Here is a 17,548-nt window from a genome sequence, read left to right on the forward strand (position 1 = left end):
TGACTTTGCCTAGCTCAGATAAGCCCTCCAAGAAGAATGAGCTCCCACAGTATGAGCCTTGACAACATCTACAAATACCACGTTGGACTTATGTCTTCCTACCCAAAGAGTGATTCTAAGGACAGGGGGCATATATGACTCGTGACAGCATTACCAATGTCTAGCATGAGTGAATCTTTCTGGATGGGAAGAAAAAATAGTATAAAAATGTCCATTCTCACTTTATAGATTCAACACAATCAAAACGTCAGTAACGATTCTAAGATGATTTAGAGGAAAATAATACAAAACATTTCAAAAGGTCATACAGACCATTAATAGAAGATTCTTACAAGATACTACAGGGGAGTATTCCTGCCTAATAGTAAAACATACAACAACAAAAAAGTAAAAACGACCTGGATGAAATTATCCTGAGGGTTATTCAAACCCTAAAGGAATCTACCAGGAGTATCACAAAGCCCAGGAATAGGAATGAATTAATAAATGGTGCTGAAATTATAGTTTACAACTGGAAAAGAACTTATATCCCCATTATGCTATAAACCAAAATCCTAGACAGAGTAAACATTTTAAACATTAACAATGAAAATTTTTTAAAGTTCTGAAGGGGAGAAGATGAAACTGAAAAGGCTCAAAAGAATGGAAGATACACGTGACTATATAGAGACTTAAAGCTATAAAAGGAAAAGGATCAAAATTTTAAAAAATAAGGCAAACATCCCATATAAAATTAGCATAAAAGTCTAGATCATCATAAAGGGACCAAAGTCATAACAATTCACAAAATAAGTGTAACTAAAAGTGGCAAGGGATATTTAACTTCACTACTATTTAAAAGAGAAAAAAAACAATGAATTGCTAATTAGTAGACAAATTTTGAAATATGTGGTTATGGTATTAGCATCATTCACACAATGCCTGGTTATGTTCAAAATCTTTAGAGTGCTTAGATGCGCCAGGTTCTGTTTTCAGTGCACTACATACAATACAGTACAACAGCTCTGGGGTAGATGCTGTTATTTCACTTTACAGACGAGGAAACACACACACAAAAGTAGCCAGAAGTACACAACTGGGAAAAGTGAGCTCCAAGGATCCCAAGCAAGGCAATCAAGTAAATGCTCAGTGTACAAACGGGCAATTGAACACTTTGGGCTGTATTTTAATTCAGAACAATCCTGTTTTTTAAAAGTAGGAGGGATTTACTAACCCCTTACAGTTAATATAACCTAAGAGCGTAAGGAGTGTGTTGAGGGGAGGATAAAACGATTATAGGGGAAAAAAAGCTTAAGGCGTAGGGATGTTTGGTTCCTCGTTACTAGTGACACAAAATTCTCAAAACTGCAATGGGACAACCATTTAAAGCCTTGTAACTAAGGACGATCACGAAGACTACGCCAGGAAAAATGCTCGCAGTAGAAAAGAACAGGGACAAGAACGAGAAAAGGAGACGAGCAGAACACAAACTTTAAGACAAATTAACATTTAAATTTTTAGTATTTTTCACTATACACACTAAATCTCAAAAAGAATATACTAAAATAGTTTTCTTCCCTCACCCCCCAGATCCTTTCATTTAATGAAACTTAACCACGTGTCAGGAACTGGGCTAAATGCCTCACCACTATCTCATTCTTACAACAACCTGTGAAGCAGGAACTGTTATCCTGTTTCACGGATGAGCAAACTTAGGCTAACACAAAGTGAAACTACCTTGAGCTTCAGTTCCGACTACCCCACTGCCGGGATCAGAGAGCCAGCGCAACTGCCGCCGGCCGCATCCCGGGAAACCCAGCTCGCCCCGCCCCGTCACCGCCCCACTTCCGCTCCTGCGCGCTGGGGCTCCGGCGGACCGCGCTGTCTGGACGTGATGGCCGCTTCCCGCTTACCCCCAGCGACGCTAACGCTAAAGCAGGTACCAACTATCCTCGCCGGCCTCTTAGGGCAGCTTTACCGGGTCTGAGCTCGATTCTCTACCGCTCCCTGCACCCATTCTATAGAGGGGTCTCGGGGACTACTGGGGCGGATGACCCTGCGCGCACCCCACTCTGATTGGCTCGGGCTGGGGGGGGGCGGGGCTTCGCGCCGCGGGGGGCCGACGGGAAGCACACGGGGGGCCGACGGGAAGCACACGGGGGCGGGGCTACTCTCCAGTCCTGGTGCAAGAGGCGGGCCGGGCTCTTCATCTTGATCCCGGATCCCTCACTGCCTAGTGACTGCGTGAAAGACTGATCATCTGCTTGTACTCTTGATTTTAAGTTTGACAAAGGAGTAAGGAGACAACGCAAACAAACCTCTTGCCATTTTCTTAAAAGAAAAAAGGTGGTTTTCTTTCCCCTTTTCAAAATTGAGAACCAAAGAGAAAAGAGCCTACCGGGCTGACGATTGTGCAGCTGTAATTGCCATTTCTCCTCCCCTGTACAGTTCGTGAGAAGGCAACAAGTTCTCCTCCTCTACAGAAGGATTTTGCAGGCAATTCGGCAAGTTCCAAATGATTCTGATCGCAAATACCTGAAGGACTGGGCAAGGGAAGAATTCAAAAGAAACAAAAGTGCCACCGAAGAGGTGAGACCAAGATCATGGTGACGGTAGGCCCTGACCCTTTTGTACTGATGAGTGAGTTTTTTAAAAAAGTTTGATAGATATCTTGGGATATTTCACTGAGATGGTATATCTTGATCATTGCTCTTGATGTTACTGATTTTTCACTTAACTGATATTTTAAATTTAACGTTTGCTATATCTACACTCTACAATAACACCACCCAACTTGTCTGTTAAACCACACACACACACACACACACACACACACAAAAAGATAAATATTACAGCATGATGGTTTAGAAAGTATGTTTGGGGTGTGTGAAAGCATGCCAGACATTGTGCACCCCTAATTGTTAACTTTTGGCTTTCCTAAAGTGCATCAGTGCCAGTTCTCAGTATTAGTTCCTAATTTTAACAAATAAAATGGTAGAGCTGTACCTTGTTTAACCAGTTAAAACAGTGACCAGATTTCACTTTCTTCTACAGGATACAATCCGGATGATGATTACTCAAGGCAATATGCAGCTCAAAGAGTTAGAAAAAACACTTGCTTTAGCCAGATCTTAACTACAGCATTATTCTGAAAGGTTTTCAAAGTCTCCATGTGTTTAATTGAGCTTAGGCTCAACAGTGGGTAGCCCAAAGCCAAGTGAAACCATCTGTACATAGAGCCCTTGAGCAAAATATCAGAAACATGGAGCATGGCCTATCAGAGAGAGCCAAGAAAAGGGCATAAGAGCAATCGTCTTAGCACTGAAAACATACCTTTTATTTTGAAAATGTTCTTGGATATTTCAGTTTTTGGAAGAAGCAAAAATCAGTACAATAGATAGCACATAAAAAGATGTTCAACACCATTAATCATTAGGAAAATGCAAATCAAAACCACCAAGAGATACTATTTACATCCACTAGAATGGCTATAATTAAAAAGGGAGATAGGGCTTCCCTGGTGGCGCAGTGGTTGAGAGTCCACCTGCCGATGCAGGGGACATAGGTTCGTGCCCCGGTCCGGGAAGATCCCACATGCCGCGGAGCGGCTAGGCCCCGTGAGCCATGGCCGCTGAGCCTGCGCGTCCAGAGCCTATGCTCCGCAACGGGAGAGGCCACAACAGTGAAGAGGCCCGCGTACCGCCAAAAAAAAAAAAAAAAAAAAAAAGGGAGGTAATTGCAAATGTTGGTGAGGATGTGGAGAAACTGGAACCCTTAAACACTGCTGGTGGGACTATAAAATTGTGCAGCCACTTTGGAAAAAAGACCGTCAGTTGCCCAAAAGGTTAAACAGCATTATTCATAATAGCCAAAAAGTAGACAATCTAAATGCCCATCAGCTGATTAATGGATAAGTAAAACGTGGTCTACCCATACAATAAAATATTATTTAGCAAACAAAAAGTGATGAAGTACTGATACATGCTACACCTGGATGAACCTTGAACATTAAGTGACCAGTCACAAAAGATCATGTATCGTATGATTCTATTTATATGAATGCATAACTCTGAATATACTAAAATCTACTGAACTGTACATCTTACAGGTATGATATGTGAATTATATCTGAATAAAGCCATTTTTCCCCAATTTTTTTGGAAATATAATTGATATATAATATTGTGTAAGTCAATTAAGCTGTTTTAAAACAGTGTGAGGTATAGGGCTGGAGGTGTACTGACCTCAGGAGACACCATGGAGCTTCCTTGGAAAGTCCTTCTGCATTAACCCTCAGGGTTGTTGAGGTATGTTCTTCAGATGTGTTGCATCTGATACTCAAGAGGACTTTCCAAAAAGGTTCACCACTGGGAATCTAGAACTTTGTAGGAAAAAGAAGAGAGAGAAGTTTAACAAATGCACTGAAGCACCTACCAAAAAGAAGAGGCAACTCCTGGTCAAAACTAATGTGGTTACCTCAATATCCACATGGAAAGTAAAATAAATCATTAATTAAGGAAGCTCCTCAGTGCATTAGGTTCTCCTCCAGTGACAGGAGAAAACAGAGTTTGAAGAATACGTTAGAGACAGAAGTTGACTTCAGGACACTTTTGAAAGAGACCAAATGTGTTTAACAGTTAATTTAGTGAAAGTGAAAGCTCGTGGAAGAGGCTGGGATTGGCAGTTCACCTGCAGAACAAATCTAAAAAGTTAATCCAAGAATCAAAGCAGCATCTGAAAGATGTGGAAAAACTTTTGCAGGGTAAACAGTGTCTCGTGTTGGACCGTGTGCCACTGGAGAGGTGTAAACCGGTGGTGTGTCACTAACGTGCATTCCGAGCCACGCTGGCCCTTCCACAGCTCCAGAACCCACAAGACAAAAATAATCCTGAATACCCTGCCACCGGGGGATGGGCTAATCTAAAATGCTTGCCGAAGCCAATTTTCAGGTTTTTATATAGATGTACATTAGTCAAGCCATCTGATGAACAGAGGAAAAGCATGTGTGAAGAGCTTCTGAACAGAGAACCTTAGAAAGACCTACTCTTGTGTGTGGCATGACTGGCAAATACTCAAGTACAGGTTAATCTCTAGTAAATCTAAAATCTTGAAGCTAAAAGCCTTCCTTTTATGACGTGTGACAAGCAGTGACTTTGATGTTCTTCCTAGCAGCACTGTATGTGGAAGATGTAAGAGCATCTGTGGTTTGTATTTCCAAGAATCAAATACCACAGACTCCCCAAGAAAACCTAATGTGGGGTTTTGTTTTTTGTTTTTTTACGTGGACAAAACACGAAAAATTGAATTTTCATCTTCCAGAGACTAAGACTATTCTCATGGACAAGCTTTTCCCTTCCTCTCTAAAGAACAGTTTAATTTTATTTGTTCACTCACATCTTTGCTTATCTCCTGAATTATAGGCCAAGTCCGTTGTTTAGCCCAAGGGAAGATTTATTTAGCAATTTCTTCTCACATTTGGAACCATGGTCGTTGAGATGTTGGCCAGTATAGAACGCTGGTGAAACATTTTATTCATCATCTTCATCAGTGTTTTGGATTAGGCAAATTAACTGTCTGGCTGTTCCCTGTAAACTATACTCTTGTTTGAATGTTGAAGCTTTGTTCCTAAAGTTTAAGATGTCTGAATGTTCAACTAATGTATATTAACTACAATAAATCCATCTTTAAACCCCTTTATATTATTATATCTATTACATTATCTAAATTATTAGAATTTTCTTAAATACAAAAGCTTTCTAGCATGAGAAGTGGCTGAGGCTATTATTTAACATATTGACTGCCCCTGTGTCATTTTTTTTCCCATTTAAAGTGTGCCACTGAAGTTTTAAATTCGACAAGACGAGCTTACAAACCTGAAAATAAACTTGAGAGAACATCAAATAAATTCCCTATCCAGGTTTTGTAATGATGACATACATCTACATTTATTAGGAACGCCCAGATCCACAGATTGTATTTAAAAGAACAAACGAAAAACAACTGAGCTTGATGGGCAGAACACAAGGGGACTAAATGCATACTTTTGTTTTTCTGGGTGTTCCCGTGTCAAGAAGTCACCTTTTCTCTTTGGCTCAGTGAGCAAAAGTTCATTCAAAATTACAGACAACAGTTACTTGGTTCCTCTGTTTATAGAAATAGAATCGAGGTTTCTACGCATATATGGAATTGTGAGGAGATGAATATAATGCCACAAGGGACAAGAAGCTTGGAAGATAATTAAATCCAAAGTTTCAACATACCCTTACTTTTGCAACTTTGTATACTCCATAGAGCAGAGTAACATCGATAGAGCTCCCTGAAGCTGGGGAATCCAAGTCAATTTATTGCGTTATTTACCTTGACATAGTCGCTGCAAAGCAGTGGAAAGCTTTTGAGGTTCTTCAATGCAGAACTCAGTTCAAAATGAAATACTTTCAAGAAACAGCCTTATTTCTTTATAAAATGTAGACCAATAAGCTCACATTCAGAAAGGTACTCTAAGATAACTGGCTGTGAATTAGGTTATAGAAATTTCAGGTAATTGCTACGTGAATGTTTTTTCCATTAATCCACTTTAAAATCACTATGATTAATTGTACGATTTCTTTCTTTTGGCTGAAAGATACAGAAACCATGATCCAATGATTTGAACCCTTCCCGTTTGAGTTCATTGACATTCCCAGTGCTATTAGCCAATTAACCCATTATTTAAATACACTCTGACTTTTCAAAACATTTTACGATATACTGGATCTTGTGACATCATGAAAATCCTTCTCCTCAAAAGTTGTTTGGTGAGTTTTCCCTGGTTAAGATGTCAGCATTTTGGGAACTATGAACTTGAGGGAGGGGGTTCAGCGTGTCTGTTACAGCTCTTACAGAAAGACACTCCGTCCAGGCACAGCAGGCATGTTGATACGAATGACTGCTTGATTTGAGTGCACAGGGATTAATATCTTTTCTTGCTTTTCATTTACATTGTTTCATATCCTGAATATTAGGGTTTAGGCTTACACATCCTTCAGTTTCTTAGCACGGCTCCCTTAATCTGAGCTTTTGAACTTCAGATGAACTTGAGCTGAGCTTTCAAATCTGTAATGAAACCTGAAACTAAGCAAGCGTCCCCTAGTTTCAGTCTAATTGTTGAAGTCTTCATAACTTCCGGGCATAGGAAGCATGTGTCTGGCACGTTTTAGAAATTAGTGGTTTTTTAAAAGGCAAGTTCTGCTATGTGTACAGTAACTGACACCTCGGACATAGCTCTTCTGCAGCCGCAGGACCGGAAATCCTCAGGAGTCCTTCCCCCCCGCCCTCCCCACGGCATGCGGGATCCTGGTTCCCAGACCAGGGATCGAACCCCCACCCCCTGCACTGGAATCACAGAGTCAACCACTGGACCACCAGGGAAGTCCCAGGAATCCTTTCTTGTCCCACTTCCCAGGCCCTAGTTTTCCTTCTGTACCTTAGTCCTTAGTTTAGCAAGTTCCTCCTCTAAACTTTTAATGTGTTCCTCCAGCGTGGCCTTGTCTTGCTGGGCTTTCTGACTGGCTTGGCTTCGTGCTTCTTCAATCTTCCTTTCATACCACTTTTCCATCTGGGTGGAAACAGCCTCAAAGAAATACTGGGTGAGCTCCAGCGCTTGGGAGGTGTCTCGAGTGTGAGGGGCAGTCTGCTCGCCCCCTGCTGCTGGTGGCGGCTGCCCGCGGTGCCTCGTCTGCCCACTCTTCCCAGACTTCTTGGTTTGGGTGCCTCTGTCAACACAGGGCCCAGCCTGCGGGTCGCATTTGGCTGCCTCTTTCGAGGGTAACGAGGCTGTCTGGACCTTGACATTCCTCAGTCGGGAGCCCGTACAGTCCAAAGAAGACAGCTCCTGCTGGAGTCTGTGGGCGGCTGTGGAGCTGAGGGCCTTTTCCTTGGGCCTGACCACCTGAGGGGGGCTGTCAGAGGCTGCTGCTGGACCTGCGGTCACCACTGACTGATCTACACCTGGTTTCGGAAGGAAAACAAAAGTCAGAGCGAATCCGTGTTCATACAGTCACACGGGCTGGCATTTGAGAGTCCCGGGAATCCTGTAAACCAGCCTCCTCAACCATCACCCACCCTGTGCAACTTCTCCTGTCCTTCCCCTCCACTTCTCCCCTGATTATCATCTGGCTTGTCAGGGCTTTCAGGGATGTTGCGTTAGACACACTGGTGGCATCTAAGCCAAAAACGTTACTGGCCTTTCCTTTAGGCTGTCTCAACCTACACTAAAGGGCTCTGGGTACCATTTCCTGATTGCTAAGGATGACACATCTCACTACTACTCACTACTACTACTAAAACAGAATTGGGCATTTACCGATCAGAATAACTAACGCCATTCTCTAACTTCCAGGCCCCTTGCAGACCACAGCCCCGGTTACTAGTTCCTTGATCCAAGCTCCCACTTGGCGAGGCAGTCCCATTACTTGCACCCAGAACTCCATGACAAGTTCCATAACTACTACTAGCATGGAAAGTTTGCCCAGGATTTTCCCCACTCTTATGGGCACAAAGAAGATAAAACCACAAGTACAGAGATGGCCTATGGTAACATGAAACACATGGCATATCAAAATCCCCCCGTGGAGGTCTAATTACCAAGGCTATGAATGTCCTCAACTGATCGTCACTGAGTGCAGCCACTGCAGCTAATGTAAAGGTGCTCTGGCTCAAAGCATCTCTCATCCAGCCCCTGGGGCAGCTTTGATATATGAACTGTTTTTTAATGAGGCTGTACAGAGTTGGCCAAAGGTAGAAGGCTGATCAAGGACGAGAGGGGGAGAGTCACAAGGGCAGGGGCAAGTGCTCTTCTGAGACGACACATCCTTTCCTCACCCTCATCTTTGGGGTCCAACTCTGACACCATCAAGATTGCACTGCTATCACGGATCAACAATTCTTTTATTCCTTCATTCAAATATTTCTGAACACTTAAATAGGAGTGCTTTATTACTGTATAGGAACTGTGTACACAGCGGTGAGCAAAGCATGGTCCTTGCCCCTACAGAGCTCACATTACAATCCAGTGTTTCCCGCAGGCCTGTCACACAGACTGCCTTCAGATGCAGAAGAGAACGCGACGGGGGGCGGGTTTCGTCACCTTTGGATGGAAGGGCTCTCTCTGCATGCTGGTGTTGGTTACCTGTGTAGGACTCGCAAGTGGATGGTGTGGATTTAGTCCTGGAGGCCCTAGAATCTCCAGAAAGCTTCAGCTCCAGATTCTGAATCTTTAACATGCACCAAGTTTTTAATTCATCCACCAAGGACATCTAAAAAAAACCCCACAAGTTAGTGCACAAATCATCAGGAGACTGTGCTACATGGCTTATGAATTAAAACCTCAAGAATGTGGACTTTTCGACCTTGATAGGCTCTTCTCTGGACAAGCCCCGAAGTTTCGGATTACCCGCCTCCCACAGGCCACACGGCCTTCTCTGTTGGCCCTCTGAAGCCCAGGATTCACCCAGCGCCCAAGCCGATAGTTAACTATGATCTTCATCAAGTGACTTAAGAGACACCTTAGATGCCAACAGCCAAAGCTTCCCACGGCTTCCACACCAAGCACGTGTGGCTGCTAGGAGCATGAACTCACTTACACGCTCACAAGTACGCATTTCATGTCTCCTGTCCGGGGTGGACCACAAACTGCCCGAGGGCAGGAACCCAATCTTGTGCAGGCCCAGCAGGGGAGCGATACACAGCACTGATCCAGGGCGGAGCTCAGCTTTCCCGGCACATTCTACAAACTGCTCCGCCTCCACCTCCTGCCAGCACACTCAGCCGCAAACAGGAACCAAACTCCAGGCTCCTTCCTACTGACTTCATTTCAGGTTATAAAAATGGCACGCTCTTTGACACAAACGCTTTTAGGGGATCTCGGCCTGGGAGTTTTCAAAGATGGGTCTGAGTCCCTTGACTCGGGGGGAAAAGAGTGGCAAATCGCAAGGTCAGCACGGACAGATCCTGGTTTTCACCTGCCGTTTCTCTCCCTCATGCTTCTCTGAGTCCGAGTGCTGCTGCAGGCGGTTCAGGCACTCCGTCCTCTCTGCCGAGAGTCGCTCAGCCATCAGCTTGTCCAGAACCCGCATCTAGGATTCAATGGGCAAAGGGTGAGCGACTGAGATGATCTCAGGATGGGACCTGGCGTCTCGACTCCTGAGGCGGGCTCAGGAGTACCAAGGCAAGGGCCAGACAGAAGGTAAGCACACCTCCACTCCTCAGCCGAGTCTTTTCCCATGGCGTTCATGGAACTCTGAGTTTTCAGAATTCCTGAGCATGTTTCTGTGTAGGCAAAAGCTTCTTTCTTTTTCTCATTTAAAAGTCCTGAGGGGTTTAAGAGACTATACATACACAGTAAATACACAACTTGAGCCAGCACAGTCCTGGTAGGTAAAAGAGAATCTTTACGGGTCTTAGAACATTATTGCCAAGACTATTACTGCAAGGAAAAACTATGTCAAGGGGTATGGAGCTGCCCCAACTCCCCTTTGTAAATGTCAGCGGCTGCCCCAGAGGAAGTACCAGAAGCTGAAGAGTCAGGGCTTTCATCCAGCTTTCCCAGTGAACAAATCCTCTTGGCCCTTCACTGAAAGTAGTCAAAGCGCATGTGAAGAAGGTTGTGGACGGAGTTCAAGGGGATTGCTTCAAGGGAATTCCCTGGCGGTCCAATGGTTAGGACTCCTCGTTTTCACTGCCAAGGGTGCGGGTTCAATCCCTGGCCGGGCACCACAGGCCGCATGGCCAAAACAAGCAAACAAACAAACCGAAGAAAGGGACTGTTTCAGGGAGTAAATGACTGTCACCTTCCAATCACGTGCCCCTCTGCGCTCCCCCAGCTGGACACTGCCTGTAGGGCTCTGACACCCAGCGGGGCCACACTCCCACTACCTGACAAGGGCCAAAGCAGAGAAGGGAACCGTTGTGAGCAGGAGCCAGCCACGGAGGGCTCAGCGGCAGCTTCCTCTCCTGTCGGGGACACAGCTGCTTCTCCACACTCAGGTGTTCATGATGAAAAAGCAGCAGCTGTTCCGCAGATGCAGCGAGCACCTCCTGCTTGGTCTCTTCAGCCCTCACGTTCTTCTGTGAACTGCTCTTTGCCTGTTTTCTAGGACTGGCCTTTTCCGCCACCTCCTGCCCCCTGCATGGACGAATGGCTCGGCGGAGAGCACCCAAGTGGATACGCGAATGTGTTCCCGGGGCACGGCTGACTGGTCCGGGCATGCGCGCCTGACTCATGCTGGGCCAGAATCCTTCCCCTGAGACCTGGAATTAGGACTCAGATTCTACATCCCAATCTGTCACCTTCTTTCAACCAAAGAGAGGTCCTTGAGACATCCCAGCACTCACCTGACGCATTCCTCTCTGGGCTTGAGCTAGCTGAAGTGACGTTTTATTTACAAAACGGTCGTAACTAATCTATTATGGCTCAAAGATTTTTAAAATGGGCCTTCTATGAAATGCAAGTAACAAACCTTAAAAATGTTCAATTTCACCAGTAAACAAGGAAGTAAAAATTAAACCATCAAATGTCCTTAATCACTTGGGAAAAACTTAAAAAAAAAGCTAACATTAAATGATGGCAGGAGTTGGAGGCTCGGATACTGCTGGTAGGATATAAATTGGTACACCCTTTCAATTAAGTAGCTTGCCAAGATTTACCAAGAGCCTTAAACATACTCTCAACTTTGGACCAGTTATCCTAATTCTGAGCAAATAACCTCAGAAGCAATCAAAAGTTTGTGCACATAAATGTTCAGAGCATTTATTTGAGCGAAAAACTATAAGCAACTTCAGTGTCTAACAAAAGGAACGTTTAAATACATTATGTTGTATTAATATGCTGGAATACTATGAAGCCAAGGACATGGGAAAGTGCTCATGATATAAAATTCAGTGAAAACAGGAAGCAAAAGTATGTGTATACTAATCATTAGAGAAATACAAATCAAAACTACAATGAGATATCATCTCACACCGGTCAGAATGGCCATCATTAAAAAATCTACAAACTATAAATGCTGGAGAGGGTGTGGAGAAAAGGAAACCCTCTTGCACTGTTGGTGGGAATGTAAACAGATGAATGGATAAAGAAGATGTGGCACATATATACAATGGAATATTACTCAGCCATAAAAAGAAACGAAATTGAGTTATTTGTAGTGAGGTGGATGGACCTAGAGGCTGTCATACAGAGTGAAGTAAGTCAGAAAGAGAAAAACAAATACCGTATGCTAACACATATATAGAATCTAAAGGAAAAAAAAAAGGTACTCCTGTCCTAGGGGCAGGACAGGAATAAAGATGCAGATGTAGAGAATGGAATTGAGGACACAGGGAGGGGGAAGGGTAAGCTGGGACGAAGTGAGAGAGTGGCATGGACATATATATACTACCAAATGTAAAATAGATAGCTAGTGGGAAGCAGCCACAAAGCACAGGGAGATCAGCTCAGTGCTTTGTGACCACCTAGAGGGGTGGGATAGGGAGGGTGGGAGGGAGATGCAACAGGGAGGAGATATGAGGATATATGTATATGTACAGCTGATTCACTTTGTTATACAGCAGAAACTAACAGAACATTGTAAAGCAATTATACTCCAATAAAGATATTTTTTAAAAAGTATGTGTATATCTCCTTGCATAGAAACAGTACACTGCCATTAAAAAGCACAGCATAGCTCTACAACTCTAAGATGTACTACTAAATTAAAAAGTAAGCTGCAAAAAAAAGCACAGTATAGTTCCATTTTTCTTTAAAAGGGAAAATTAATAAGGTTATATCTATAAAAGAAAAAAACCTATGGGAAAATTCACAGTAATGGAAGGGATCTCTGGGGAGTGTCACTATGAAAATAGTTCTGTAGGGGAAATGTGGAATGTTTTTCCCAATAAACGTGTTATTTTATAAGCTCTTAAAAGTTTTTCCCATTTAAAAACCTGTATCTGTCACACATTTCTTATTAATTACAAAGGGAAAGTGTACCTTTACAATGGAAAGAGATGGTAGTTACCAGGTTAGCCAAATGAGACATCCTGACATTTGTCTCTTCTGATGTGATGTAATTTGACGTTCACACAGTTAAATATGATGTATTCTTGCCGAAAATATTTAACCATAGGTCTCAAACTTTAGGTTTTTACCAGCATCACCTGGAGGTCCTGTTAAAACACAGGTGGCTAGACCCTGCCCCCTGAGTTTTATTCAGTTAAATTCAGTAGATTTGGAATGAGGCCCAAGAATTTGCATTTTTTCCCCACAAGTCCCCAAATGATGCTGCTTTGGGGATGACGCTTTGAGGATTATTGCTCTAGACCTAACTTTCAGAAATACAGGGATAGAGAAAGAAGTTAAATAACACCATGAAGAAACTATCAGACAAACCCAGAATATAAAACATCCTATAAAACAAATGGCCTACACTCTTTAAAAAGTTAATATTATGGAAGAAAACAGAAACTGCAAGAAGGAACCAGGGACTGCTCTAGATGAAAAGAGACCACAGGGACCTACAACAGAATATTTACTGGATGCTGGGCTGGGATTAAAAACAAAAACCAGCTATTAAAAAAAACATTTTGAGACGTCCCTGGTGGCACGGTGGTTAAGAATCTCCCTGCCGAGTCCAGAGAAGATGGCGGAAGAGTAAAACGCGGAGATCACCTTCCTCCCCACAGATACATCAGAAATACATCTACACGTGGAACAACTCCTACAGAACACCCACTGAACGCTGGCAGAAGACCTCAGACCTCCCAAAAGGCAAGAAACTCCCCACATACCTGGGTAGGGCAAAAGCAAAAAGAATAAACAGAGACAAAAGAATAGGGACTGGACCTGCACCAGTGGGAAGGGGCCGTGAAGGAGGAAAGGTTCCCACACTAGAAGCCCCTTTGCGGGCGGAGACTGTGGGTGGCGGAGGGGGGAGCTTCAGAGCCCGGGAGGAGAGCATAGTAACAGGGTGCGGAGGGCAAAGCGGAGAGATTCCCGCAGAGGATCGGTGCCGACCAGCACTCAGCAGCCCGAGAGGCTTGTCTGCTCACCCGCCGGGGCGGGCGGGGGCTGGGAGCTGAGGCTCGGGCTTCGGTCGGATCCCAGGCAGAGGACTGGGGTTGGCGGCGTGAACACAGCCTGAAGGGGCTAGTGCTCCATGGCTAGGCGGGAGGGAGTTCTGAAGAAGTCTGGAGCTGCGGAGAGACATGAGACTTTTTCTTCCCTCTTTGTTTCCTGGTTCGCAAGGAGAGGGGATTCAGAGCGCCGCGTAAAGGAGCTCCAGAGACGGGCGCGAGCCGCGGCTATCAGCGCGGACCCCAGAGACAGGCATGGGACGCTAAGGCTGCTGCTGCCGCCACCAAGAAGCCTGTGTGCGAGCACAGGTCACTATCCGCACCTCCCCTCCCGGGAGCCCGTGCAGCCCGCCACTGCCAGGGTCCCGTGATCCAGGGACAACTTCCCCGGGAGAACACATGGGGCACCTCAGGCTGGTGCAACGTCATGCTGGCCTCTGCCGCCGCAGGCTCGCCCCGCATCCGTACCCCTCCCTCTTCCGGGCGTGAGTGAGCCAGAGCCCCCGAATCAGCTGCTCCTTTAACCCCGTCCTATCTGAGCGAAGAACAGACGCCCTCGGACCACCTACAAGCAGAGGCGGGGCCAAACCCAAAGCTGAACCCCGGGAGCTGTGCAAACAAACAAGAGAAAGGGACATCTCTCCCAGCAGCCTCAGAAGCAGCGGATGAAATCTCCACAATCAACTTGATGTACCCTGCATCTGTGGAATACCTGAACAGACAACAAATCATCCCAAATAGAGGAGATGGACTTTGGGAGCAAAGATAGATTATTTTTTCCCCTTTTTCTCTTTTTGTGAGTGTGTATGTGTATGCTTCTGTGTGTGATTTTGTCTCTATAGCTTTACTTTCACCATTTGTCCTAGGGGTCTGTCTGCCCATTTTTTTTTAACTTTAAAAAATTTTTTTCTTATTATTTTTTATTCTTTATTTTAATAACTTTATTTTACTCTATTTTATTCTTTCTTTCTTTCTTTCTTTCTACTTTTTCTCCCATTTATTCTGAGCCGAGTGGATGAAAGGCTCTTGGTGCTCCAGCCAGGAGTCAGTACTGTGCCTCTGAGGTGGGAGAGCCAACTTAAGGACACTGGTCCACAAGAAACCTCCCAGCTCCACGTAATATCAAATGGGGAAAATCTCCCACAGATCTCCATCTCAACACCAAGACCCAGCTTCACTCAACGACCAGCAAGCTACAGTGCTGGACACCCTATGCCAAACAACTAGCAAGACAGGAACAGAGCCCAATCCATTAGCAGAGAGGCTGCCTAAAATCATAATAAGGCCACAGACACCCCAAAACACACCACGAGATGTGGACCTGCCCACCAGAAAGACAAGATCCAGCCTCATCCACCACAACACAGGCACTAGTCCCCTCCACCAGGAAGCCTACACAACCCACTGAACCAACCTTAGCCACTGGGGAGAGACACCAAAAAAAAGAATTCAGAATAATGATAGTAAAGATGATCCAAAATCTTGGAAATAGAATAGAGAAAATGCAAGAAACATTTAACAAGGACCTAGAAGAACTAAAAAGGAAACAAGCAATGATGAACAACACAATAAATGAAATTTTAAAAATACTCTAGAACGGAACTGAGGCAGAAAAACGGATAAGTGACCTGGAAGATAAAGTAGTGGAAATAACTACTGCAAAGCAGAATAAAGAAAAAAGAATGAAAAGAACTGAGGACAGTCTCAGAGACCTCTGGGACAACATTAAATGCACCAACATTCAAATTATAGGGGTCCCAGAAGAAGAAGAGAAAAAGAAAGGGACTGAGAAAATATTTGAAGAGATTATAGTTGAAAACTTCCCTAATATAGGAAAGGAAATAGTCAATCAAGTCCAGGAAGCACAGAGAGTCCCATACAGGATAAACCCAAGGAGAAACACGCCAAGACACATAATAATCAAACTGTCAAAAATTAAATACAAAGAAAACATATTAAAAGCAGCAAGGGAAAAACAACAAATAACACACAAAGGAATCCCCATAAGGTTAACATCGGATCTTTCAGCAGAAACTCTCCAAGCCAGAAGGGAGTGGCAGGACATATTTAAAGTGATGAAGGAAAAAAACCTACAACCAAGATTACTCTACCCAGCAAGGATCTCATTCAGATTTGATGGAGAAATTAAAACCTTTACAGACAAGCAAAAGCTGAGAGAGTTCAGCACCACCAAACCAGCTTTACAACAAATGCTAAAGGAACTTCTCTAGGCAAGAAACACAAGAGAAGGAAAAGACCTACAAGAACAACCCGAAACAATTCAGTAAATGGTAATAGAACCATACATATCAAATGGTAATAGGAACATACATATTGATAATTACCTTAAATGTAAATGGATTAAATGCTCCCACCAAAAGACACAGACTGGCTGAATGGATACAAAAACAAGACCCATATATATGCTGTCTACAAGAGACCCACTTCAGACCTAGGGACACATACAGACTGAAAGTGAGGGGATGGAAAAAGATATTCCATGCAAATGGAAATCAGAAGAAAGCTGGAGTAGCAATTCTCGTATCAGACAAAATAGACTTTAAAGTAGAAACTATAACAAGAGACAAAGAAGGACACTATATAATGATCAAGGGATCGATCCATGAAGAAGATATAACAATTGTAAATATTTATGCACCCAACGTAGGAGCACCTCAATACATAAGGCACATACTAACAGCCATAACAGGGGAGATCGACAGTAACACAATCATAGTAGGGGACTTTAACACCCCACTTTCACCAATGGACAGATCATCCAAAATGAAAATAAATAAGGAAACAGAAGCTTTAAATGATACATTAAACAAGATGGACTTAATTGATATTTATAGGACATTCCATCCAAAAACAGAATACATATTTTTCTCAAGTGCTCACAGAACATTCTCCAGGATTGATCATATCTTGGGTCACAAATCAAGCCTTGGAAAATTTAAGAAAACTGAAATGGTATCAAGTATCTTTTCTGACCACGCTATGAGACTAGATATCAATTACAGGAAAAGATCTGTAAAAAATACAAACACATAGAGGCTAAACAATACACTACTTAATAACCAAGAGATCACTGAAGAAATCAAACAGAAAATCAAAAAATACCTAGAAACAAATGACAATGAAAACACAATGACCCAAAACCTATGGGATGCAGCAAAAGCAGTTCTAAGAGGGAAGTTTATAACAATACAATCCTACCTTAAGAAACAGGAAACATCTCAAATAAACAACCTAACCTTGCTCCTAAAGCAATTAGAGAAAGAAGAACAAAAAACCCCCAGTTAGAAGGAAAGAAATCATAAAGATCAGATCAGAAATAAATGAAAAAGAAATGAAGGAAACGATAGCAAAGATCAATAAAACTAAAAGGTTGCTCTTTGAGAAGATAAACAAAATTGATAAACCATTAGCGAGACTCATCAAGAAAAAAAGGGAGAAGACTCAAATCAACAGAATTAGA

General features: G+C 43.5%; 2 protein-coding genes across 3 annotated transcripts in view; one reads left to right on the forward strand and one right to left on the reverse strand.

Moving 5' to 3' along the window:
- The first annotated feature begins 1,825 nt into the window (after positions 1 to 1,825).
- LYRM2 (LYR motif containing 2) lies at positions 1,826 to 5,692 on the forward strand. Its single transcript, XM_007126237.3, has 3 exons — positions 1,826 to 1,918; positions 2,428 to 2,568; positions 3,034 to 5,692. Exons 1-3 carry the CDS (start codon positions 1,874 to 1,876, stop codon positions 3,112 to 3,114), a joined length of 267 nt encoding a protein of 88 aa, XP_007126299.1. The 5' UTR covers positions 1,826 to 1,873; the 3' UTR covers positions 3,115 to 5,692.
- A 1,716-nt stretch (positions 5,693 to 7,408) lies between these two features.
- The window catches only part of ANKRD6 (ankyrin repeat domain 6), a 215,439-nt gene continuing 205,299 nt past the window's right edge, over positions 7,409 to 17,548 (reverse strand). For both annotated transcript variants that reach the window (XM_055087623.1, XM_028494646.2), the window contains 3 exons: positions 9,978 to 10,091; positions 9,146 to 9,272; positions 7,409 to 7,965 (listed from right to left, as the gene is read on the reverse strand). In XM_055087623.1, the coding sequence (XP_054943598.1) occupies positions 7,424 to 7,965; positions 9,146 to 9,272; positions 9,978 to 10,091 (783 nt within the window). In that variant the 3' untranslated portion in view covers positions 7,409 to 7,423. The remainder of the gene's footprint in view (positions 7,966 to 9,145; positions 9,273 to 9,977; positions 10,092 to 17,548) is intronic.

This window comes from Physeter macrocephalus, chromosome 10 (assembly GCF_002837175.3).
Source record: "Physeter macrocephalus isolate SW-GA chromosome 10, ASM283717v5, whole genome shotgun sequence".
Lineage (NCBI taxonomy): Eukaryota > Metazoa > Chordata > Mammalia > Artiodactyla > Physeteridae > Physeter > Physeter macrocephalus.